Source organism: Panthera pardus, unplaced genomic scaffold (assembly GCF_024362965.1).
Source record: "Panthera pardus isolate Hobbes unplaced genomic scaffold, ASM2436296v1 HiC_scaffold_25, whole genome shotgun sequence".
Classification (NCBI taxonomy): Eukaryota; Metazoa; Chordata; class Mammalia; order Carnivora; family Felidae; genus Panthera; species Panthera pardus.
In genome coordinates, this window is record NW_026526821.1 from 12250177 (window position 1) to 12268040 (window position 17864).

A 17864-nucleotide genomic window follows, 5' to 3' on the forward strand; every position below is an offset into this window, starting at 1 on the left:
GACGTTTATCCTAGTGCCTAGCACATAGAAGGCACGCACCCCCACGTTGTTGACCTGACAAAGGATGGAGGGATTGCGACTCAGCCAGGGAAGGCAGCCCAGGTGGGAAGGGCCGGACCGCCAGGTGCATCTCCTTCGCCCAAAGCCCCAGCCCGCCCCCAGCTTCACCTGGAGGCTGGGCCGGGCAGGCAGGAGTTAAGCGGTGCTCACGCTTCCGACCCGCAGGTGGCGCCGTCCCGCCTCTGTGCCAGACTCCGGGCGCTCCGAAGTGCGGGACAGAATCGCAGCCAGCGCGGAGCCGAAGCTCAGCCCCGACTTGTTGATCTCGCTCAAGCAGCAGCCGCCGCCGCCGCCGCCGCCGCGGGAGCAGGAGCAGGAGCAGGAGCAGGAGGAGGTGGAGCAGGAGGCGCCGCCCGACCGCGGACCTGCCACCCGCGCACCCAGCGTTCGCCCGCGCCCCCAACCTCGGAGAGGGCGCCCGGCCCCGCGGCGCCTGCAGCCCTAGCGCGTTGCCTGCCCGGCCGGCGTAGGCCGGGCCCGGCCCGGCCCCGGGTCCGCCGCTGCCCGCGGGCGGGGGCGCCCGGGCGGCCGGGGCGATGCGCGGTCCCTGGCCCCGGGAAGCGGCCGCCCTGGGGGTGAGTGTTGAGGCTCGGGGACACGGGGGGGGGGGGGGGACACCGAAAGGGGGCTCGCCTGCCGCGGCTCGGCCTGTTGGTCTACCCGGGCTCCGCGGCTTCAGACCGGGGAGGGGGGTTGTGTGTGTGTGTGTGTGTGTGTGTGTGTGTGTCGGAGGGGGGGGGGGGGGTCCTCGGGCAAGGATTGGGGCCTGGGTAGACGCAAGGGGAGAGGGAGTCAGGCTCATAGGTTGGGGGGCTCAGGACTGCCCCCGAAATCACTAGCGCGCGGCGGGAGGAGGGCACGTTTTGAAAAGGCCAGAAAATTCAGCTCCTTTCCCCGCCTCCCACCTCCCCCACCCCTTCCCTTCCAAGCCCCGGGAAAGGCGCAGAACCCGGAGTTATAAAAAGCCATCGCTGGAGAGGAGCGAGGAGGAGGAGGAGGGGTGGGGGGAAGGAGGAAAGGAAGAATGAAGCAGGTGGATCCGCAGGACTCGGCGTGCCCCTCCTGCGGGGGGGGTAGGGGGCACAGAGGGAGGGGCGGGACTCCTTTGCGGATCTCGGTTTGGCATCTTCATAGCTCAGTTGGTCCCCAGAGCGACCTCAAGAGACGCTCCCGTGGTTTAGGGAGCGGGGTCGCTCCGGAACAGCGACGCGGTCTTGACCACCCCATCTGTTGTGACCCCCGACAGGTGGGCACCTGGACCCCCACCAAAAAATTCCCCCAAAGCTTTTAAGGTTTAGAAAAAGCAAACCCGCTGCCACCCCCCACCCCCCACCCCAGAGCTCTCAAATTCTAATTATTTCGGAGCGGGGGGAAGGAATCGATGAGAAATCTAAAAAAAAAAAAAAAAAAAAAAAGTTTTTCATGCAGCGCCCCTCTCTGCCCGTTGCGGGGCCTGGTTCGGGACTCGACGGGGAGACCCAGAAAGAAGAGAGTTTCAGCACTCGAAGGGGAGGACAGCGCCCCGGGCGGCTGGGTCGGGCCTGGGCAGCAGAACCCCGGGGTGGGGCCTCCCGGGTGCCCGGTGCGTCTCTTGGGGGCCCTCTCCCCGCCCCGAAGAGCGGCCCCTCCCTCCACCCGTGGGGTGGGGCGGACTTCAGCACCGGCGGGAGGGACAGCGCCAAGCCTTTCTGCACCCCCACCCCCCACCCCCTGAGCCGCTTAAGCACCGGGAAGGTCAAGGCCGCTTGGGGTCCCGGTGGAGGGGTGGGGAGGGGCCGCGCCCAGCTCTCTGTTTGCTGACCCGCGTCCGCTTCCTGCCTTGCAGCGGTCGGGATGGAGGTGAGAAGACGGCCGTGACGCGCGCCCGCGCGGCCCCCTGCACCCCCAGCAGCCCACAGCGCTCCCTGCCCCCCTCCCCCGCGGCGGCCGGCCTTGCCGTCCAGTGACAGCGGCCTGGGGGGGCAGGGGGGGCGGGGGCAGCCGGACCAGCGATGCCGGCGGGCATGACGAAGCATGGCTCCCGCTCCACCAGCTCGCTGCCGCCCGAGCCCATGGAGATCGTGCGCAGCAAGGCGTGCTCAAGGCGCGTCCGCCTCAACGTCGGGGGTCTGGCGCACGAGGTGCTCTGGCGCACCCTGGACCGCCTGCCCCGCACGCGGCTGGGCAAGCTGCGCGACTGCAACACGCACGACTCGCTGCTCGAGGTGTGCGACGACTACAGCCTCGACGACAACGAATACTTCTTCGACCGCCATCCAGGCGCCTTCACCTCCATCCTGAACTTCTACCGCACCGGGCGGCTGCACATGATGGAGGAGATGTGCGCGCTGAGCTTCAGCCAAGAACTCGACTACTGGGGCATCGACGAAATCTACCTGGAGTCCTGCTGCCAGGCCCGCTACCACCAGAAAAAGGAGCAGATGAACGAGGAGCTCAAGCGGGAGGCAGAGACCCTGAGGGAGCGAGAGGGGGAGGAGTTCGATAACACGTGCTGTGCAGAGAAGAGGAAAAAGCTCTGGGACCTCCTGGAGAAGCCCAATTCTTCCGTGGCTGCCAAGGTGAGTCTGGGATCTGCGGGAGATTGTATCGGTGGCTCTGCTTGTGTCTCCAGATGGAGGACCGCGGCCTGGTGTGTGTGTTGGGGGGGGGGGGGGTCCTCTGGTTTAGTTCCCAAATGAGACCAGAAAGGGGAGGGGCTATGGCCCAGGCCTCAGAGATGAGGACCAACCCCTTTGGACTGTTCCTATTTGCATTGGTGACCTCATCCCTTCATTATTCAATACCTCGACTTTGTGGGAGACAAGGATTTGTGGAGGCATAAAAAATCCACAGCAAAGGGGTGGGCGCTGTAAATAAGAAAGCACAGAGCGACGTGAAAGCCTTGCTGGGATGGAGTAGAGTGTGGTCTGTATACACAGTGCTCCCTTGTGGAGTCCTAGACCCAGACTGGAGGGGGGGTGGTCACCTGCGATTCTAATACTTATCCCTGTATTCATCACCCCACTTTGCCCCAAGGAAGAAATGAAAGCAGCTTACAGACATGCTTGGAGGACACTGAAATACTGTCAGGCAGTTTTAACATAAGTAAGGAAAATGAGGCAAAGAGTCTCAGGGGTGGGTGTGTGCATGCATGACGAATGCAGCTGGCTGTGGATGCTTGTGGGCGAAGGGTCACCCCTGGTTTGTTCTTTCTTTATTTGTTTGGTGAGTTTATTCCAAGAATGATTTGGTGCAGCTTGTAAAGATGCTTTGGCTGTCGAAGAGGATGTAAATTTTGAAATAAGAGACAAAAATGAGGCAATGTGGAAAATGAAGCAGAAGGAGACAGAAAGGCTTCAGTCACACTGAGTGGACCAGTGTGCTGTTGGGTAAAGGCAGAGGCTGTAACAGACTGAGGAAGACTTGGGGTGGGGGGACAGGCCAGGGAAGGGGGTCACTGGTTGATGAGCGGCTTCTTTGTGTTGAGCTGGCTTCTGGGAAGGCCTCGGCGAGATGGGGCCTGTCTTCAGGTGGCCAACAGGCAGGGTGTCGGGAATAAATGACAACACAGTGTGCTCAGCACTCTAAAAGAGGTTGTGGGAGGCCCGGAGGGAGCCAGAAAAGAGAAGTGTTGATGTTGAAATCCAGGAAGACCACTTTGGGAAAGATATGTTGGACATAACTCACTTTCTTTTTTTTTTTTTTAATTTTTTTTTCAAACGTTTATTTATTTATTTATTTATTTTTTTTGGGGACAGAGAGAGACAGAGCATGAACGGGGGAGGGTCAGAGAGAGAGGGAGACACAGAATCGGAAACAGGCTCCAGGCTCTGGGCCATCATCAGCCCAGAGCCCGACGCGGGGCTCGAACTCACGGACCGCGAGATCGTGACCTGGCTGAAGTCGGACGCTTAACCGACTGCGCCACCCAGGCGCCCCGAACATAACTCACTTTCGAAGAGTGGGGCCAAGAGGAGGGTGGGGGTGGAGTGAGCAGGTAGGTAAATGTATTCGTGGCAAAAAGAAAAAGGCAGGAGGAAACATATATATCAGCATCATGTATCTGCTCAGGTTGCCTCCCGCCCGGCCTGGCCACTCCTTGTGGGATTCCCCTGGCTCAGGTAGCCCATTACTGAAGATCCACCTGCAAGGCTGGGTCCTTTCACTAGATCGGGCTGCCCAGGAAGAGGCCTCTGAGAATGAATGCAAGAGGAGGTGGCTGGTAGGACGGTGGAGGGAGGCCTGAAGGTTTTCTCTCTTCCCTGGCAACCCTAAGGAGAGACTTCTAGGACTGGTTTCTTCTTCTGTGGGCTGCCTCTGACCATAATCCTGCCCTAGGTTTCGTGTCCAAAAAACCTCTCTCTTAAGACAGTCACTCACCCTTAACCGGCTTAGGATCAGCAGACTTACTTTGCTATTTCCAGGCCTGACATGGGTTCTTCCTACACACACCCTATTTAGGTCCAAACATGACTCTTCCCCCTCCCTGTCCTGTCCCTAAGACATGAGACTGAGGGGCCACGGGGGTCGAGTCGCCCTCCCACAGAAGAAGCAGGCAAAGGACCGTGTTTGGGTTGGAGTCTGGCAGCGAGATAGGGGAGCTCAGGCTTGCAAAAGACGCCGTCTGGCAATAAACAGCCTCATCTTGCCCTCGGGTTAATCCGCTCGCAGGGACGAGCTTCATGACCTCTCCGTGATCCCAGGCTCAGGCTGTCAGCTCACATTCCTGGCAGATGGACAGTCTAGGATATTCTTCAGGCAGAACTGAGATGGGGAGGCAGGCAGGCTCATTGATCCTCAGCAGAAATCCTGACCACCATTGATCAAATATTTTACTGTGCACGAAATGTAACAACACAATTAATCCTTACACCAGCTCTCTGTTGTTATCCCACCTTTCACAAATAGGTTCAGAGAGGTTGAATAACTTGCCTAAGGTCACACAGCAAGCAAACAGGCGTAGCCAGAAGTTCAAACCCAAGTGTCATTTTGAAGACCTTGTTCTTTCCATAATGATTTAATGCCACAGACTCCTCCCTAGTCTCCCCGCTTCCACTTTTGCCCCCTGCGATCCATTGCCCACACAGCAGCCAGAGTGAGCTTTTCAAAATATAAATTGGATCACATTATTCATCTGCTTAAAATCCTCCAGAGATTTCCCACAACACTCTGAACAAAATCCACACCCTCCACCATGGCGTACCTGAATCGCCACTGAATCGGTCCCCACGTCCTCTCTGAATTCACCCGTTCAATCTCCTGTCATTCACTGGGCTCCAGACCCACTGGCTTCCTTGCTATTCCTGAAACCGGGCAGGCTTTAGCCTTCCTCGGGACTTTTGCATTTGCTATTCCTGCTGCCTACAATGCTCTTCCCCAACTTGTCCCGTGGCCAGCTGCTTCTCCTCATTCCTCATTTGAGCAGGTCCCTGTCCAAATAACCCCTCCGCAGAGAGACTTTTCCTAACTCCAGTCCAAAACAGCCTCCTTCTCCTTACTCTCTGCGACCTCACTCGGGGTCTTTCCTGCATAGGCTTTAAGCACCATCTGAAATTGCGTTTGCTTCCTTTCCTTTCTCCCCCTCAAGAGTGTGAGTGCCACGAGTTCCATTTGCTGCTCTGTTCCCGGCACCCATCAAGGTACCTGGTACAGAGGAGCTCCAAATGACTACATGTGGAATGAATGAATGAATGGATCAAGCAATCCGTCAGTCAGGGTGTCTCAGGTTTGGGGGCTCTGTCTCTCCTTCCTCACTGCCTGCCTGCAGCCCAGCTTCCCGGGCCTCTGGCCTCCTTCAGTTGTCTGCACTTTGCCCATCCCACCCCGTCCATCCCCCCACTTGGTTGTCTTGCTTGTCAGAACAGTAAAGCCTGTGGAAGTTTCTTGGAGACCACAGAAGGAGATGGTCAAATGAAGGATCATTCCCAGGTGGTTGTGAGATACAGAAACAACCTTACCTCATGTGTTTAGAGCAAGGACAGACCAGGGGTCTGGGCCCAGCCGCATCACCTCCCCAGTTTCGGGCCTCACGTAGGTTCTTCGCCTCCGTAAACCCTAGCCTTCCACCTATAAATTGGAGCTAAGAGGCCCACCTTGCAGGGTCATCAAGAAATCATGTTTGTCAAGATTTATAGCACAGTGCGCGGAGGAGTAGGTGGGGCTTTCTTGCTATGAATAATGAGCGCAGGCCCTTCTCTATGACCAGGTGGGCTGAGTTGCGACAAACTATTTCCTTCTGATAGCAGTACTGGAAGACAGAGCTGACGCTGTTAATAATTGATGGGATGTTCGGCAACGGGAGGCAAGCCAAAGCACAGGCCCTGGCCTTCACCGTCAGGGGCGTGGAAATCAAAATCCATTAGGCAAAAGGCAACGTGATTGATTCTTGTTGGGAAGCTGGGGTCAGCCCCGTTGGAGCGACGGGGCTGTGGTCCTGGGCCACCCCCGGGTTTCTGCTTTCTCGGAAAACTCTACAGGCTTTTCTCAGCGGGAGAGCAAGAGGGAAATAATTTGCGAGGCCAGGAGTGTCTGCCCTCCCTGGAATAGTCTCACGGCATACATCTCAGTCTGAGATAATTTCCTGATTTCCAGATTGGCTACTGTTTATGGTGCTAGGCACTGATTAGAGGTACTTTATATGTCCTGTCTCATTGAAATCCCTTCAACAATCCTGTCAGATAATCTGCCAATTTGGACTGCAAGTAATGAACTAGAAGACTCAAAGTGGCCTCTGCAAGAGGGAAGATTCTCACATAACAGAAAGCTCCAAGGTAGCTGGTTTCTGGTTAATGGCTCCATGATGCCATCAGGATTCTAGAATCTAGAGTCCTCCAGCTGGCTTGGTCCTCAGGCTGGATGCCTCATGTCACAAGAGGGCTAATGTAGGCCCATGAGATCCACCCAGGGAAGAGGGATATTTCCTCCTGTGTACCACCTTTTCTCTGAGAGGCAAACCTTTCCCAGGAGGCTCTATGAGACTTCTTTTCACATCCTATTGGCCACAATCTGGTCACATGCTCCTGTTCTCACTGCAAGGAAGCCTGGGGGAAGCAAGTGTGGCATTTTCAGATGCGGGAAAGAATGGCTTTGATGAGGGGTATTAAGACTCAGGGGCACCTGGCTGGCTCAGTCAGTTGGGTGTCTGACTTCAGCTCAGATCATTTTCTTGCGGTCTGTAAGTTCGAGCCCCGTGTTGGGCTCTGTGCTGACAGCTCACAGCCTGGAGCCTGCTTTGAATTCTGTGTCTCTGGCTCTCTCTGCCCTTCTCCCACTCACGCTCTCTCTCTCTCAAAAATAAATATTAAAAAAAATTTTTTTAAACGGATTCTTTCACAGAGAGTAAATGGAGGCTCTGAGAGGTGAAGTCACTTGCTAGAACTCACATAAGCAAATGCTCAGCGAATATTTTTTGAAGGAATGAAAATGGGGTTTGGACCAGGGTTTGAAGCCAGCTTGGTCTGGCTCCCAGCCTGCGTTTCTTAATCCTGGAATCTTGGGTAGACCTTTCAAGCTGTCAGAGCTTCAGTAAGCTCATCGGCCAAATGGTAGTTATAGCCATGCCCACCTCTTGGGCTGTTTTGATGACTCAGTGAGATTTCAGATGTGAATATAATTTGCAAGTGGAAAGTACTTTATATGTGTGAATAATCATCATTATATATTATTATATTCAAAAGCAGGAATGGTCTTTATGTAATGGCAGCGATCAGTATTTTGCCCACCACAGATTTGCTTAAGAATCATCTCAGGTGAAAGGGTGGGGGCGGGACCTGGCTGGCTCTGTCCGGGGAGTGTGCAGCTCTTGATCTCAGGGTTGTAGGTTCGAGCCCCACTTCGGGTGTAGAGATTACATAAAAACAAAATCTAAAAAAAAAGAAGAAAAAGAATCATCTCTGGGGTCCAGCAGATGTGATTCTGTCTCAACTCCATGGCTTGCCAGTAATATGACCTTGGAAGTTCCTTTCCTTCTGTGACTCAGTTTCCTCATCTAGGAAATGGGAATTATAAGGGAGCCCACCTCAGAGGGCCATGAGGAGATAAGCTGCATAAAGTGCCTGGCACGTGGTCAGCATTCGATAAATGACAACAGTGATTATTAACGTTATCATGGAATTCCTCTATACTAGCTACACCCTTGGTTGGCAGCCTTTCCTATTACAGTGTTGTTAATTGCCGGGTCACTGCCTGCCCCTTTGGGACTTCATGCCTCTAATGTGATGATGCTTCTGCTTCCTTGACCTGAGCCAGGGGGCTTCATGTATTATCATTAAGTCGTCCGGCTGAGGTTCTTGCCAGCCCCAGGTCAGTCATCCTAGATGTCTGTATTTATTCCTTGGAGACGAAATTGCAGAGATCCGGAATCCTGGCTGTGGGGTCACACAGTCCTGGGTTGGAATCCCAGCAGCTGTAGCTTCCGTTTTCTAATCTGTAGATGAGGATGATAAGAAAACCCACCTCATGGGGTTGCCCGAGGGATTGAGTAAGATAGGGGATGTAAGGCATTGAAGTCGGGCTTCAGAAATGCCGTACCCCCTTTTGATACAAGGAAACACGGAGGATGCTTCAACTAGCCTGGGTCCTGCATCGAGCTGGTGAAAGGTCAGGGACCGTTTCCAGGCCTTTCTGACCTCACTGGTACCCTCATCAAGGCTCAAAGATCTTTCCATTCCTTTGGAATCGATCAGGATCGCACCTTGGCAGTGGGTCTCCCGGGGGTTTTGAAAGGCTACAAGATATGAAAATGTGAAAATGCTTAGGAAGGAAAGTGTTGGCCAAATGAACGTTTGGCCAAAGCTTCATTAACTGAAAGAGAATAATAAACACCAACTCCATACCCAGGACTTTGTGTACTTCCTAGACTTAATAGTATCATGGACGGGAGCCCTGATTTTAGAGCTGGGTCGCCCAGGTTCAAAGTTGGGTTCCTTTACTCACTAACCGTGTGACTTGGGACAAAACGCTGTGCTTCTCTGTGCCCTGGGTCCTTCGCTCATAAAATGAGGGCAGTAACAGTGCCTGTCTCCTTGAATTGCTACCAAATTAAATGGGTTAATGCACGCAAAGCACTTCGAATAGGGTCTGGCACAGAGAAAGCATTCAGTAACTGTCGGGGGGGTTTGTTTTGTTTTGCTTTTAATTGTCATTGTCTCATTTTATCCTCCTGATGATCCTGCCAGATCAATAAGCTCCTTTTCAAAGAGTTGTTCTTCTTTTAAAATGGTACATGCTCATGGTAAGGTGAAGTTCTATAACTTGCTCAACAGCAAGAGGGGCCATCGGGACTCGGCCCTGATAGAGGGAGGACATGCGGGTCTTACCCAGATCCTTTTAGCTCTTTCCATTTCGGGGCCACTAGCCCAACCCCCAGCCACCTGCACCTGCTGTTCTTTGCCTTAGAGGCTCCCTCTGGCCAGTGGAGTCCAGTAAAGACAGGGACCTAATGCCCCACCCAGAGCAGCCCTCAACTGCTGCCTGATGGGGGAAGGTGGCAAACACTCCAGTTCCCTCACCCTGGAGGGGGTTATAACTCAGTGCCGGGTGGTCTACACTGGGCCCCAGAGTTCCTGAGAAGAATTAAGCTCCAGGCGCCTACGGTAAGTAGTTCCTTGCTTGACAATACACCCAGTTTGCTTCTTTCCCTCCCCGTCTCACGTCCCCTCTCCCCTACCAGGGTTTTCTGGGATCCCTTCCCACATCAGCTGCTTGTGCTTGGATCCCTGACTTCGATTCTGGTCCTGGGGGAGCGAGCCAAAGATCTGTGGGAAATATTGTCTTGCGGGCCAGAAAGGCCTCTTATGACAACACCCCCACCGGAGACGGTCTTAAAAGAAGAAAACCCAGGGCCGGCGGCCTGCGTCGGCCCCTTCCCCATCCCTCCCCGATAAAATGAGAAACAATGGCAGCCGTAGCTACCACTCACGGCTTCCAGTGAGGAGAGCCAAGCACAGTGCAAGGAACATTACATGCCCACCGGATCTGATTCCCACATCACCCAGTGAGGGAGGGAAAATTACCCTCGTCTTGCCGCCATGGAAACTGAGACCCCGGGAGGCAAAGTGGCCGGCCCACGGTCACACAGGGAATAGGAGGACTCCCTGACCGGGAGCCCGTGGTCTGGCCTCTGTGCTGTGTGGATAGCCTTCCAGAAGTAAGAAGCGAGCCCAGGGATGCCACCCCCAGCTTTGCCTTCTCACCGTAGGGAGAATGGTGTGAGGGGAGAGATGTATTTGCTGTCTCCCACCTGACTTGGGGGTGTTCCTGGCTCCTGATCCATAAGGACCTTGCCCCCAAAGGCTTCTGGATGGGACCACTGGAGACGCAGGGTTAGCATTAAGCATTATTTTCATAGGTAATTTCACCGATAAAGTCCACGTCCCTTGAGCTTTGAGAAACACTTCTGCCTGGGCCCCACAGTAGGAATATAACCCCCAGATGATTTCTTGCTTTATTTATGGCAAAATACATATAACATAAAATTCACCCTCTTAACCATTTTTAGGTGTGTAGTTGAGTAGAGTTGACTGTATTCACATTGCTGTGCAGCCAGTCTCCAGAGCCTTTTCATCTTGCAAAACTGAAGCTCTGTATCTGTTAAATTCATTCCCTACCCCTCAGCCCCTGGCAATCATCATCCCGTCTCTATGAAGGTGATTGCTCTAAGTACTTCATATAAATGGAATCATACCGTATTTGTCTTTTTATGACTGGTTCATTTCACTTAGGTCAGCGTCTTCACAGTTCATCCATGTTATAGCCTGTGTCAGGATTTCCTTCCTCTTTAGGGCTGAGTAATACTCCATTGTATGTGCGGGCCATCCTTTGTTTAGCCCTTCATCCATCCATGGATGGTTGGCTTGCTTCCACCTTTCGGCTACCGTGAACAATGCCGCCATGACCATGGGGGTACAAATACCTCCTCAAGACCCTGCTTTTAATTCTTTTGGGTACATAGCCGGTAGTGAAATTTCTGGATCGTGTGGTAATTCGATTACCACCATGGAACCGCCATATTGTTGCACCATGGTGCATTTCCGCCAACAGTGCACAAGGGTTCCAATTTCTCCAGTCCTCACCAACCCTTGGTATTTTCTGTTCTTTTGATAACAGCCACTCTTTTGGGTGTGACGTAGTATCTCGTTGTGGTTTTGATTTGCATTTCACTAATGATGAGTGATGTGGAGCATCTTTTCGTGTGCTTTGCTGGCCATTGCACACGTTCTTTGGAGAGATGTCTATTCAAGTAATTTCCTTATTTTCTAATCAAGTGGTTCATGTTCGGTGGTCGAGTTGTAGAGTTCTTCATATATTCTGGGTATTATAACACCCCTTATCAGATATGTGATCTGCAAATATTTTTTACCATTCTGTAGGCCTTTTCCCTTGAGTGATTGTGTCCTTTAATGCACCTAAGTTTTTAATTTTGATGAAGTCCTATGTGTCTATTTTTTTCTCTGGTTGTCTGTGCTTTTGGTGTCGAAGTGAAGAAGTCCTTGCCTAATCCAATGTCCTCCATCTATCTTTTCTTCTAAGAGTTTTATACTTTTAGGTCTTACGTTTAGGTCTTTGAAACACTTTGAGTTAATTTTTGTGTGTGGTGTAAGGTAAGGGACCGACTTTATCCTTTTGCACGTGAGTGTCCAGTTTTCCCAGCACCATTTGTGGCTCCAGATGCCTTTGACTCCTGGGAAGAGCCCTGGGGTAAGGAGAGTCAGAGGTCCTGACAGATGTAGAGTTCTGTACACCGTGCTGGGGATGTAGAGAGGTGCCGTCTGGGTAATTGTTGACAGAGATAAGGGACAGTCCCTGACACATCCAGCATGGCCCCCCCATTCTCCTTTTCCACTGAAGAAAGCTTTGTGGAATGCCAGTCTCTCTCTCTCTCTCTCTCTCTCTCTCTCTCTCTCTCTCTCTCTCTCTCTCTCTCTCACACACACACACACACACACACACACACACACACACACACACACGTGGGTGACCCCTGTCCAGAATGTGGCCACTTCTCACTGCCCCACTGCTGCGTTCCTGACTCAGGTCCCCCTCCTCTCTTATCTGAACCACTGCAGGAGCCTCTTCCTGTCTGTGCTCCCACCTCCCCACACCCCCGCAGTCTATCCTCCACATGGAGCCAGAGGAACTTCTGAGTCAGATCTGCTCACCCGCCCTGCTCAGAATCCTCCCATGGCTCCCATCTCCCTCGGAGAAAAAGCTCAAGTCCTATCATCCAGGGCCCTTGTCTGGCATCTTTCCTCTCTCTTCCAACATCCTTCCGGCCCCCTTCTCTACCACCCTCCCTCTCTCCATCACTGCAGTCTACCCACAGTGGCCTCTTTGCTATTCCTCAGGCATACCAATCTCCCACCTCAGGGCCTTTGCATTTGCTGTTTCTTCTGCCTGGTAGTCTTCCTGCAGATAGCCGTAAGACTCACTGCCCACACTCTTCAGATCTCAGTTCGAATGTCATCTTAGCGAGGCATTCCCAACACTCTCCATCCCCCTCTCCTGCTTTATGTTTCTCCACCTGACCTAGCATATAATTACTTAATTATGCAATTACTTTTTCTGTTCCCCACTTGGATACCAGCTTCAAAGGGCAGAGCTTTTGTCTGTTTTGTTCACTGTTGTGTCCCCAGTGCCTAGAACAGTGCCTGCCATAGAGCAGGCACTCAGTAAACGTTTGTCAAATGAAAAGTGTTATCCTAAAGATAACTGATAATACGCACTAATTGATGAAAAAAGCAATTTGGCGTACCAACTTTGGGACTTTCATTGCTGTCACTAACACATTTTTGGAAGTCTGACTCGCATGGACTTCAGCTAAGCTCTGGATGCAGGATACTTCTGGACGTGGTTTCTCAACCTCAGCACTTTGGACATTTGAAGATGGATAATCCTTTGTTGTGAGGGGCTGTCCTGTGCATTGTGGACGTCCACCCCCTGGATGTTGCCTGGAAAGTGGGCATTTTACAGAAATAAAGGATGACCGGCTGCCAGGAGGATGTTGCAATGTTCCAAGCAAGAGAAGATGGCGGCCTGGGTGGGGGAGGGTGGGGGCAGAGGAATCTGTGAAGACTATGTGGGATGTGGGGGCAGTTTCTGGGCAGCCATAAACCCTCAGCCTCCATCAGCATCCGCGGACGCCCAGTCTGTGTCTCAGGTCTTATGCCCTGGCCATTTTCTAGCTGTGAGTCCTTGAGCCACATGGCTCAGTTTCCCCTTCTGTAAAATGGGTCCAATCATAGCCCCTGCTGCACAAAGACCTTATGAGGATTAGATAAGGTAATATGGTAAATAACGATAAGAAACATGTAATGCCCACAAGATCAGTATCAGCTGTACGATTATGATTGGCTGTGTTCATTCAGCAAGATTTGTTGAACACCTACTGTGTGCTGGGCCCTGTGCCAGGTACTGGGGACACAGCAGAGAACAAAATAAAGATCCCAGCTCTAATGGCACTAATATTCTAGTAGGGGAGAGAGTGAAACCATTCAAAGCATTAACAAATACGGAAACTGACCAGAGCAAAGCAACTGTGAAAAAGGAGTCATGAAATGACCGGGAAAGATGAACACTGGCTGGATATTTGGTGCTATTGAGGAATTAATGCCATTTTTTAGGTATGATCATGTTATTGTGGTTGTGTTTTAAAATACTCATCTTTTAGGGGTGCCTGGGTGGTTCAGTCACTTAAGCGTCTGACTTCAGTTCAGGTCATGATCTCACAGTCAGTGGGTTCGAGCCCCGCATCATGTTCTGTGCTGACAGCTCAGAGCCTGGAGCTGCTTCAGATTCTGTGCCTCCCTCTCTCCCCGTGCCTCCCCTGCTTGTGCTCTGAATCTTTCTCTGTCTCTCAAAAATAAGTAAACATTAAAAAAATTTTAAATATTCATCTTTTAGAGATACAAACTGGAGTATTTTGGATGAGATTACAAGATCAAATAATGTAGTATTTTGGTTGATAACAAATGCCATGAAGAAAGGTCAGCAGGAAGGAGAGAGTGTATTTGACCGGGGTGGGGGGGGCAGTTTATAGGAAAGGGCTTACCAAGAAGATGCCAACTAAATAAAGACTATCAGAAGAGGAGAGGAGGAGGTATGTGGACTTTTGGGGAAAGAGTGTTCCTGATGGAGAAAACAGCATGTGCTAAGGCCCTGGGGCAGGAGCATGTCTGGGTCATTCAAGGAACAGCCAGGTGGCCAGTGTGGCTGAAGCAGAGTGAGCCATCCCGGGAGGTGGGGAGATAAGATCAGAGGGGTGACCTGTCACTGTTGGAACTTGACCTTTCCACTGAACTTCCACACTGGCCTCCCTGTCTCCAGCCTTCCTCCTCCAGTTCATCCTCTGCAGAGAACCAAGAGGCATCTTTCTCATATATAATCTGCTCACATCCCCCCTTCCAAAAACCCCTCCATGGGTCTCACTACTCCCAGGATAAAGCCCAAATTCCTTAGCCTGACCTTCAAGGCTCCAGCCAACCACCCCATATTCGCTTCTGCCCATACGCTGTCCACGACCCCTCTACTCATACCACACTCAGCTTTTTGCATTCCCAGAATGCAAAAGTCCTGCTCCATACTTTTGGCCAGACTGATTCTTCTGCCTTGTCCCCTTTCTTCCTCTCATCTACCCACAGCTTCTCTTCCTTCACCACCCACATCCTCTTCAGGCAGCACTGGCTGCTCCCTCCTCTGTGCTCCAAAAACCTGATGTTCATACCTTCCTCGCACAAAACACTGTTAAGTGTAGCTTCTGGGTTGTTATGTGATGCCAGGCCTGCCCCACAGAGAGACAGGAATGCTTAAAAAAGTAGGCTCTGCAGCCTGACTGGCCGGACTCAAATCCCAGCTCAGTGACGATTCAAGCTGTGTGTCCTTGGGAGGATGACTTAACTTTTCTGGGCTTTGACTTCCTGATCCATAATTTGAGGAGTCTCACAACAGCCAGGGTGACAGTTCTATCTAAAAAAAAAAAAAAAATTTAATGTTTATTTATTTTTGAGAGACCGAGCATGAGTGGGAGAGGGACAGAGAGAGAGAGGGAGACACAGAATCTGAAGCAGGCTCTAGGCTCTGAGCTGTCAGCACAGAGTCCGACGCGGGGCTCGAACCCATGAACCCTAAGATCATGATCTGAGCCTGTCGGATGCTTGACCAACTGAGCCCCCCAGGCACCCTGACAGCTCTATCTGAAGCACTCAGAGCAGTCGTGGGCACTCAGCAAGTGTTCAGTACAAGTTAACTATTGTTGTTGTTATTATTTTTGCTTAAGTTAAGTGTTAGTAAATGTTTGTTGAGTGAATGAGTGTGCAAACTTGCATGATCGTGTGATGATTGGTCAGAGGGATCTCCCCTACAAACAAGGGTCTCTCAGGTGTACCTCCTCCGTATCCTTCCACCTTCCAGGTCTCTACCTGCCCACTCTCAGGCCCATGTTTCCTGGGCCAGGAAGAAGTGGCCTCTGGCCTTCATTCACAACAAGGAGACACAATTAAATTAGACACTTGAGGTGTTTGCCTCATGCCCTGACTGTTCCATTTTTGCTCTGCAACAAGGCTGGTCTCCACCACAATTGCCCACTGTGGCCTGGCAGGCGGACGCCGTCTACGAGAATAATGTTACGTTTGCCAATTCCACACCATCACTCACATCCACCAGGTAATGGACCTGGAATCAAACAGCTTCTAAAAAGAGGTCATCATATTTCACTTATTGCTACCCAGGGCCCATCCTGGAGTCGTTCAAGGCCTGTGTGATCCACGGGGCCCTTCACCGTGGCCAGCTCTGCCTCGTAGAGTCCTCGTGGACCCAAGGGCCCCAGTGAGGCAGCCCACGACTCCCCTGCCAGGGACACGTGAGGAGCAAAAAGAAGGTAGAGAGGGGATGATGATATTGGCCCTGTCTTCCGTCTTCTCTTCATGCCTGGAATTCCCAGCGTCTCTTTGAAGGGGTCGACTTTCCTCCATCTCCCGTGCCGTGCATATGCATACACATCATTTATTATTGTTTCAAATAGTGACCACAATTTCAGTCATCCTCTCCCATTCCTGGATTCAAAGTTAGCTTCCATTCTGGTCTCCTCTGGTTCTTGTAACTTTATATGGATACGTGTGCTTGTTTTGAGGTCCTGCTTCAATGCCACAATGTTGTTTGTGTGACAAACATCCACGGGCTTGTTACTATATGCTAGGCACCATGCTGGGTGCTTGGGAAGGACTTGTGTATCTATTGGTTAGGATTCTTTTGGTTGCAAGTAACAAGTATACAGCTCAAACGGACCTAAGCAAAAAATGTAACTGAAAAGTCCTGGGTTAGGGATGGCCTCAGGCAGGGCTGGATCCAGGGGCTTAAACATGCCATCAATACTTAGTCTCTGATATCTCTAAGCTCTGGCTTCTCAGCAGGCTATAACATGGCTGGAAAGATAATCTCCAGCAACTGCAGGCTTCCATGGTGGGGGGGGGGGGGGGGTGGGGGGGTGGGGAGCAAGTTTCTTTCCAAATAAATCCAGCAAAACCCCAGGGCTGTTTTCGTTGGCCTGTCCCTAAGCCAATCACTTCACCAAGTGTGGATCACATCTTAGAGCTGGGAGGGGACCCAGAGATGGAAGTAAAGGAGATGGCACCCCAAGGAGAGATTAAGTGCTGCTACCAAGACGGGAAATAAACGTAAGCTGGCAACTCTACAGCCGCCATGGAGTTTACAGCCTACTGGAGAGAGAGATGCACTAAAAAAAAAGTAAATGAAAATAATCACAGAGCATAATGTGTACAACTGTGAAGGACAGAAGCAAGGTGGGTTTTTTTTTTAATTTTTTTAACGTTTATTTATTTTGAGAGAGAGAGAGCACGCGCGCTAGCAGGGGAAGGGCAGAGAGAGAGGGAGGCACGGAATCCAAAGCAGGCTCCAGGCTCTGAGCTGTCAGCACAGAGCCCAACATGAGGCTCGAACTCACAAACCGCGAGATCATGCCCTGAGCCGAAACCAAGAGTCAGACACTTAATCGACTGAGCCGCCCAGGTGCCCCTGAAGCAAGGTATTTTGACAGAGAACAAGAGGGTGTGGTCAGAGAGGGCCTCACAGGGCAGATGGTCCTTTCTGAGAACCTGTACTTGACCTCCTTCCTTCCCGAATTGCAGAAGCAATCTTTCTTCAAGTTCTTTCTCTGTTGCGCCATTTAGCATCCTTCCTCTTGGATTCTATTCTATTTTCTTCTGACCTTGTCTTATCTCCATGAGTAAGGCAGGAAGTTCTCAAAATCTAGGACTGTTTTGTATTCATTTCTGTGTTCTAAAGCCGGGTAGGTGGGTTGCTTGTTTTATTAATAAAATTCTACTGGAACGTCTGCCACATTCACTTACCTGTTATCTGAACCTGCTTTTAGTTACAATAGCATTTACAGGAAAAGTTTGCCGGCCTGTATTCTAAAGTTGCCTCGGGGCCTGATGCAGAGTAGGGGCTTTGTCAGGAGGGCTTTGGAGGATGGCCAGAGGGAATGAAGGTACAAGCTACCTGTGTGACCTTGAGCAAATTACTTAACCTCTCTGGTCCTCTGACTCCGGATCTTGCAACACCAGCTGCCTTTTCTCATCCTTCAGATCTCGGCTCCTATGTCACCTGTTCAGAAAGGCCCTCCCTGACCTTGAATGACCAGTTTGGATCTGATGGCACTTACACTCTTCCCGCGATAAGATGTCTCTCTGCTTTATTTTGAAGTTAGGGCCACCTGGGCGCGGACACCCTTCTCCTCACTGGTGTTTTCCCTCATCTCCTGTGCCACCTCCCTGGTAGCATAAGTGGAAAGAACTCTGGACGCCTGGGTTCAT

The 17864-nt window shown here is 51.7% G+C and overlaps 1 protein-coding gene across 1 annotated transcript in view; it reads left to right on the forward strand.

Annotated features, from left to right (window-relative positions):
• The first annotated feature begins 266 nt into the window (after window positions 1-266).
• Window positions 267-17864, forward strand: part of KCNB1 (potassium voltage-gated channel subfamily B member 1) — a 92848-nt gene continuing 75250 nt past the window's right edge. The window contains exons 1-2 of the mRNA XM_019458187.2: window positions 267-635; window positions 1886-2618. Coding sequence (XP_019313732.1) covers window positions 2052-2618 — 567 coding nt within the window. The 5' untranslated portion in view covers window positions 267-635; window positions 1886-2051. The remainder of the gene's footprint in view (window positions 636-1885; window positions 2619-17864) is intronic.